The sequence below is a fragment of the Priapulus caudatus genome, unplaced genomic scaffold (genome assembly GCF_000485595.1).
Source record: "Priapulus caudatus unplaced genomic scaffold, Priapulus_caudatus-5.0.1 Scaffold656, whole genome shotgun sequence".
Lineage (NCBI taxonomy): Eukaryota > Metazoa > Priapulida > Priapulimorpha > Priapulimorphida > Priapulidae > Priapulus > Priapulus caudatus.
This window is the reverse complement of record NW_014577717.1, coordinates 163509-171783: the sequence shown is the minus strand read 5'-3', so window position 1 is coordinate 171783 and position 8275 is coordinate 163509. Positions and strand designations below refer to the sequence as shown.

Sequence of the window (8275 nt, the reverse complement as noted above, 5' to 3'; positions counted from 1 at the left end):
AATAGGCACATGTTAGTATATACGTGTAAATTGTGATAATGAGGCTACGCTCAGGAGTTCACACAAGTCGTACCCAATTTCCACCAAATTCACTCGCAGGAACTCTAAAAAATGATGTATCGCATTCATATTCCAATACAGCCGGGCGACAAGTGTGGCAAGATATTCCCGTTATCATCTTCATTGTTCCTGTTATATGTTTTCTGTACACAACCTCTATTCAGTTAAGCGAATCGGAAGGAACACATTTCGTGCCAGCCAAGGCAAGTCCATGCACGCATGTCATGCGTTGTTCTTTGTTCATTATTCTTGTAAATTCTTACTATTATCGTTATTAATACAAATATGATTATCAGGCGCGGATTTAGGCCGGATTGCACCGGTTTCCAGAAACCGGTCACAGGCCTCAAAATTCACCAGAATGCACCAAATATATAGCCTAATTTTAAAAAAATTCCCCGGACCCCCCTAGCTGCAGAAGAACATATGGAAACTGGTCACCCAAACCCTCTGGATCCGCCCCTGATTATGATTACTATAGCTAGGTATAGATGGTGGTTTTTCTTGTTGTTGTTACCAGTTATCATTTTTTGCAATGTTTGAACGTTCAGAAATGATTCTAGTTCTAGCTAAAGTTTGGCTTTTGCCTTTCAGACACTTTCGTCGTCAAAATGTTACCTGGGCTCTATACTATAGTGTCGGTTAACATTTTCATGTTGCATAAAAACTTGTAACTGTAGAGCTAACTAAGTAACCAGTATAGGTTAACTCTATATATATTAACTCTACTGGTTAGAGAAAATATATAATGGGCTGGATGTAATGGATAATTCACTAATTTGGTTAATATTAGGGATAAAGACCTGCTATACACTGCAGTATTGCTACATTTGTGAGACTGACGTGACAGCTTTGCTTTGCAGATTCTGGAAGACAGACCCTTATGGAGTAGCATTCGATATTTTGCTCCCATCTTGATATTCCTCTTATATGGCAGGTACATATTGCACTGAATTGCAATTAGTGTTCCATGTCACCTAAAGGTTTGCTTACTTAGGATTACGATATTTGTTGTAACTAGTTACGCAGGACACACGAGAACAGAATACACACAGAAGAGTGGCAAATCATTAATGATACTGTGTTAATTAATATAACACAATTAATAATAAGATCATGATGTATCTATTATAAATAAGAAGTTAGCTAGGTTGCCAACAATGTATTATCATAACATGATTCACCTCGCAAGCTGAATTAATTTAAAGCAAGTAGATTTGCTTCTTACACTAGGCCAACTGAGTTGCGAGCAACAACGCTATGTGAAATATCTGTGCGTAAACAGTTACATGTTCCAATTATAGGTGTTTTTAATTTTGTAGCCTTATTGATGTCTTGGGAAGCTACTGGAGCTTTATCATCTCAGTTTTATCTGTGCTCATTGGTGCAACCCTTCAAGTTATCACAGAACCTAACAGCATGGCAGACATCTTCAGATACCTCTCAGCACTTCAAAATGGTCATGTTGGTAATGCGTGTGCCATTCTTTATGTTTTAGATAATTATTGAATGCTGTGGATTAATTTGTATCATGTGCTATATTTTTCTCAGCTTTTGCACACGAATTACTTTTGGCAATAGGTAAATATTATACATTGTTTATGGCAGATGCTGTATCGTATACGTAAAAGAGGAGACAAGGTAAAACAACAATACTAAGATTGAGAATATTGATAAAAAATAATGATAATAATAATAATAATAAAATTAATATAAATATGTAATAACTGTAATGTGTCAACAATTAACATATAGAAGCAACTTTGAGTTAACCTGTAATTAAATAAACTAGGGATAATAAGGTTATATCACATATGTAAGCATTTAAATTTAAATTAAACCTCGCGTTGAATGTGTGTTCATGTGAACGTGTGCAGCTAGTCGTCATTAGATAGCACAGTATACTTTGCTTGTTTGTGCAGCATTACAGGTGATTGCTGCTCGAATGACCACTAGTGGAATGCAGCTGACTTCATTGTGCTGGGTGAATGCTGCCTACTCATCCGCCATCTACGCTGGGCCATATCTAAAGAAACTCCTGAGTCAACTAATAGGGTGCTGTAGACGATAATTGTACATGACAGTAACTCAGTCAATTGTAACATTCTGCAATGGCAGCCCTTTATGTTGCTATTATCATCTCATCAAGCTAGCATGAGTGCATGTGCATTGTAATAAAACAATCACGTATTTAAATGCTTGACTCTGGCTTGTGTTGTCCTGGCTCTGGCCTTATGCTGACTTAAATGTTACATTAGAATTTAAGCCCTAGAAAATTATAAAATTAATTCCAGTGTGACATTGCTAGTGGTGTTGTATCTTTAGGTCAAACATACCCATGGCACAAGTGGCTGCTATTGTGTCTGCAATGAGCCTTGTGCTAACTGTGGTATTTCTGCCATATCTAAATAGAAAAAAAGGGCATTACAATGATCAAACTCAGGGTAAGTAAAGTCATATATCATTGAAAACATAAGAAAATTAATATAAGTCCTAATGACTTTTGATACATATAACTATAGGTATTATTACTATACAATTATTGTCTAGTTGCAAGATAAAGTTGGAGTTTGCTGGACTGAGAAAATCTATTTTACCCAAGAGTGATGCAGGCCGAAAGTAACATTGATTTTTGAGGTCAACAAAACTCAGTGTTGCCCAAACAACGAGGCAAAAATTGTTTTTTATATGTTAAATCAAGAGTAAATAATATTAGGGTAAGTCTTCCACATTTTATTTCTAGGGAGAGAATTCATTATACCTACTATAGTCTCGATTAATAAACTATAACTTAGACATTGCGTCAAACATCCAATAACCCTCGTCACTAATCACAGTTTCCCACACATAATCGGAATCCAGAGTGATTGACTGAAATTCATGGCATTCAAACAACAATATAGCCAAACCAACTGGTAACAAATTAATTGACACTTAAATCGGTTCTATTATATAATATATGTCTAAGATTAATTGTTATGAGATTTGGCAGGAAATTAAGAAATGCAGCAGGAGCTATAGTTTTAGCTAGTTTTAGCTAGTTTTACACTCTACCAGATCTGATATACTGGCCTCATCAACTGGGTAAAAATATCTTTTGCTGTGGCAGCACTGCTCAGCAGACAACTTTGATTTTCAGTTAGTAAGTACATGGGTGTATGCAGGGGGGGTCGTGAGGGTCGTACGACCCCCCCAAAATTTTAAAAGGTCCACATTTTTTCCAAAGACATTTTTTTCGAGGGCCTTTTCACAATGACATAAATGAAAAAGCATAATTGATCAGGTACCAGTAATGAGTCCAAAGACATTGCCAATTGCGTGACGTAAATCTATCCCAATTCCAGCAATTCTGAAACTGAGCCTTTTTTTTAAACAAAATCTTTTGTTTAAAAAAAATGAGTTAAAAAAGAGACAAAGACTGACAAAGACAAAGACAAGACAAGATCAAGACAAAGACAAGACAAAGAGTTCAAAAAATTGTTTTCAACTGAGTCAGAAAACTTTTTTCAAAAAACTGATCAAAAAACTTCAAATTTTTGTTTTAAAAACCTGATAAATTTTTTTTTTAACAAAATTTTTTTGTTTTAATTAAATTGTATTGACATTTTAATCACATCTTGCTGTTATTTCATTGTGAAAAGGTCCAAAAAATTATGATCACGACCCACCCAGAAAAAATCCTGGATACACCCCTGAAGTATGGTTTTTACTCTATGACTCTACTCTCGTGAGATATGCTCTAAACCAAAAACAATGCAAGGTTTTTTTGCAGCCACATAAGTTATAAGATTAATAATTGTGTTATAGTTATAAAAGCATATTGTGACTCAGCTTGTTTATTTTTGTTCACATCATCTTTGAAAATGATTAAAAGGTTACCACATTATTATTTGCTGTTTCAGTACAGCCAAATACAACGACTGCCTTTAGTAATCTGGCACTGAAACAGGTTACAGAATTTCCCATCCTGCTGGCATTAGTAACATTTCCAGTATTCTGCTATCATCACTATGATCTGGAACCTGGTGTTATTTCCTGGCTACTTTCGTGCCACCGTTTCGTGTTTGTGGTAAGTTAACCATTACCATATGAGACATTGGTTATTATCTACTCTTGTTATTATTTACTGTTCTCACATAGATACCAGTGCGATAGTTAAATTTGCGTTATCAGTGTGTGATTGAGGGGCCCTGTTTAACTCATTTATTCCATGCAAAACATGATCCATGAAAGTTTATTTCAACACTTTATACCTTAGATATCACCACAACATAGAAAATACTAAATGAAACAACAGACAGGGTGGCGAGAAGCCTTAATTAATTATTGTCCTTGATTGTTGACTAAGTAATGGTGTGCTAAATAGTCAGGGCTCCACAAGTGTCTGTGTATTGGTGTGTGCATGCAGCACTTATTGTTATTGCATATATATCAATTTATCCTTGTCATACATATTTTACTACAATCTATTGCTATAGATAGCGACATCAACACTTCCTATGCTGGCTATTATAGTTGGTGAGAGGAGCATCGTGGATACTTCCTATATTTTGTTGCTGTGTACCTTCATCAGGATGGTAACTATCTGTTATAGTCATTTATTCCTGACACACATCAATGCACTTGATACAAAATAACTCGGGCCAACGATAACCATATAGCCTACAGTGTTTTCATGTGCAAGTATACATGGAAAAAGTAACCAGACAAGCTTCTTTGATTCCAACGGAAAATATTGAAGATGTAGTAATGTGCTGTAGGTGCCGATCTTATTATATTAACGTAGTATACTGATTAAAGACGTACATATTACAGTGTGATTTAAATTGTATTATTATATTCCATGATCAAAAACGTGGCTATTTATATTCAGATTATGGCTGGCAGTAGAAATATACATAAATCTATGGGCACATCTTGTTCCCTAGAGTGCACTACTGTACGTAAAATGAACATTTGATTTGGGCGGACATTACAATCTAAAGATGAACATATACTACAATCGGCTACAATCAATAGCATTTGGTATCTATATTGCCAAATTAACTAGAAAAAATTGTATAATAATAATTAGTGGCATAAATAATTGTCTACCTTAATCTTATTTAATAAAAACTGACAGTACGTTTATTGACTAAAATAATATCAAAATTAGTTAAAATAGTCATTACAAACGTGACGTGGCTACAGTTAACACATAAACAAGTTGTTTATAGGTTAAAAACTTGCGAATGTATTCAATACAGTTAGATTTATTCATCATGTATACTAGGTGTGTGCAGAGCAGCAAATCTATGCTAGTTCTGCATTACAATCATGACGACATGCAATAGAGTATTTTACGTTACTCTTCAAGCTTGGTTTGTTGTAATTGGTGTGTGGGACCATGCTTTGGCAGTTAAAGGTAGTTTTATAAATCAGCATGTATGGATATGGAAATGGGATAAACCGAGACTGGTTTTATGGTAATATTATAGTCGTTTGAAAAATTGATAACACACTGATTTCTCGATTTAAAAAATGTGCAAGGCTTCAATTGCATCTGCCTTCCAAGTGCAAGAGTGCAAGAATATTTATATTAAGCCAAATATGTTCTATACATTGTACGTGTTTCTATGTTGTTTTCAGGCATGGCATGTCAACGGTGGTGTCTTGGATGTAGCCATTACCCATCTGCCAATCGGCTATGGTCTTGCAGTTTATTCTGGAATGCTTACAGCCGACATAACCAGGTCAACTTCTCTTAAACATGTTGGTAGGTGCACAGGTGTCTTCTCTCCCTTGTCTATCGTGTCGAAACGAGAACGCCTACCTGCATGGCCATTGATCTGCATATAGATTGACCAGCAATGGTTTCACACTTAATATATCAGTTTACATAAAGCTTTTTTTACTTGTTCAGTTAATTATTCAGTGTAATGTTCTCTTTTTATGTGTGCTTATTTATTAATTCTTTGAATATAGGCAAAGCTCTATTTCTGACGAAGTTATGTGCACTTGGCTTGCAGCGAACGTCAGCGGTCGTTGGTCAGACTCTTGCACGGACTGAGAACCTTGTTTCTCTCCCGCTACTAGGTGGCGCTACATACGGCATCTTGCTGTGCGGCTCTATAGCTATGAGATTTTTTCCAGAGCAAAGGCGTAGTGCACGTTGATGTGCCGCGTAACTAATATCTAGGTTCTTAATGCAATATGTGCTGGACATTGCATACAGTGTGTTTCCTGGCTCCTAATTTTTTATGCTGTTGTGAGTTACTTGTTACCCGTCATTTAGGTTGAGTCGTTTTCCTGTCCACTTAGTACAGGAATGAATGAACCTATATTTGTTGTTAGTATACATTCCTTATATGTCTTTAAATTTGTATGCATGTACAATTAAGCTGTTATTAAAAAATATTCAGTTTTTATTCTGATAACTACAATGTATTGAATTCCCATATTCCCAATTTATAGATAGTGAGTTTTTAACATTTAAAAATAAAAATCTGTTCTTAAAATGTAGATGTGCTTGTCTAGGTAATGTTCTACTGGTTATTGTAGGCCACCAAATCACGACGCCCATTTCAAAAGGCTGCTAGTCCAACTATGTATAAATCATATAGAAGTGTGTATATCAATCCGTCCATTTCCTTTATTGAATTATACTGAGGTGAGTGACAATTTATGAAGAGCCCTAGCTATGGTCATTAAATTACGACGAAACCTTCACGTTTCACACCCCGTCATGATAATACTTTCTCATTACCCGAAGCTATATGCATGTAAAGTTAGTCGATTTTAGAAGTAGAAGGATAACTAACCTGTTTACATCTAGTTAGCAGACAACTGGTGACATGATTATACGTGATAATGTAAATGGGTGATATTTTTGTAGTCGTATGGCAATGATGAACAGCGTGTGACAGTACTTGTACTTACTGCCAAATTTGCATAAAACGCATGCTTTATAAATGTCTGTCTGTGTAAGATGCATGCACAATTTGTTCTATGAATTCAAGCTTAAAAAATAAATAATGAAATGTGTTAATAAACCCACGAATTCGGAGACTCCTATTATTTTTCTTATTGCGTCTTTTGGTGAAAACCCGGCCAGCTCGATTCTACGCACAAAACTTCTAATTATTACATGAACAAGTGCATGCTTTTCACAAACATACGCAAAGCTACTGCTGCTGATACAGAGATGTTGTTGATATTTTGATCGTTGGAAGAACACCTACGATATTGCCTAAATCTTTAGCGGTTACATGCAGTCACCGGCGAGCCTAAAGTTCGGTGCTTGGCACGTGCTCATACATATAGCCGTCGTCACACTCTCGCGATGACGTGTCCAGCTGTCCTTCCTCGCTATCGATGGAGGCGAGGTTGACACACGGCGTCGAGCGGACGAGCTCCGGGTCCGGTCGCCTCACGTCTTCTGGGTTGGTGTTGTGACGGCGCACGTCTGGGCTCTTACGCAGTTTGGTAACTGCATCGCTCGATGACCGGCCCATAAGCCGCGCTGGTGGAAGACAAGCAACGACCTTTGTGATAGAATTCTTGATATTACCTGGGCATGTTATAAAATCTAATCACGCGTACACAGAGGCATTGATTAAATGCGCGAGTGAGTGCTGACTGAACTCATCTCGGTTGTGTATCACGTACCTATGCTACGTTCAGCGTGTGCGCGCATGGCCGCACGTTAGGAATACAGAGGGGCCCGTTTTATCGGGTATCGCATAAACGTCACATCGCTTACATGACGTCTTTGAACAAACAATCATTATGTGCATTGCTATGTGTTCACGCTTTACGCGGAACCACTGCTTAATCGGGACCACCGCTTAATCGAGACTAACGCTTGATCGGGGCATTTTCGTGGTTTCTGGCCTGTCCCGATAAATTCGGGAACACTGTATCACGGCGGAATAACATGCAGTTGCAAAATGCAAAATGCAGTTGCAAAATGATATTGCGTTTTTTAAATCCAACATTTGAAAGGTACTTGCGCGCCGTGCTAATTGCTATAGCATTTGAACTGGGCGTCTATTTTCTCTCGCAGAAACTGTAAATCACTGGTACCTTTCTGCACCTTCGGCGTGTTCCCTGCAATATGCACTTCCGCGGGTGTAGCCGATGCGTAGCCGGGCTGCTTGGGCTGTAAGCTTCCAAATCCCACGCGCTCGTCATCCAGGTCCACACTGTCTCTCAAATACCCTGCATATATATATAC

General features: G+C 37.2%; 2 protein-coding genes across 2 annotated transcripts in view; one reads left to right on the top strand and one right to left on the bottom strand.

Moving 5' to 3' along the window:
- Window positions 1-923: 923 nt before the first annotated feature.
- Window positions 924-7095, top strand: LOC106812517 (the record flags this gene model as incomplete). The annotated part of the gene is made up of 8 exons (XM_014816412.1): window positions 924-997; window positions 1383-1528; window positions 1983-2115; window positions 2386-2504; window positions 3963-4129; window positions 4539-4637; window positions 5689-5815; window positions 6025-7095. Coding segments are annotated over 8 exons (1056 nt in total), but the record flags the coding sequence as incomplete, so codon positions are not given.
- LOC106812518 overlaps window positions 6670-8275 on the bottom strand; it is a 4739-nt gene continuing 3133 nt past the window's right edge. The window contains exons 2-3 of the mRNA XM_014816413.1: window positions 8125-8259; window positions 6670-7561 (exon numbers count right to left, since the gene is read on the bottom strand). Of these exons, the coding sequence (XP_014671899.1) occupies window positions 7326-7561; window positions 8125-8259 (371 nt within the window). The 3' untranslated portion in view covers window positions 6670-7325. The remainder of the gene's footprint in view (window positions 7562-8124; window positions 8260-8275) is intronic.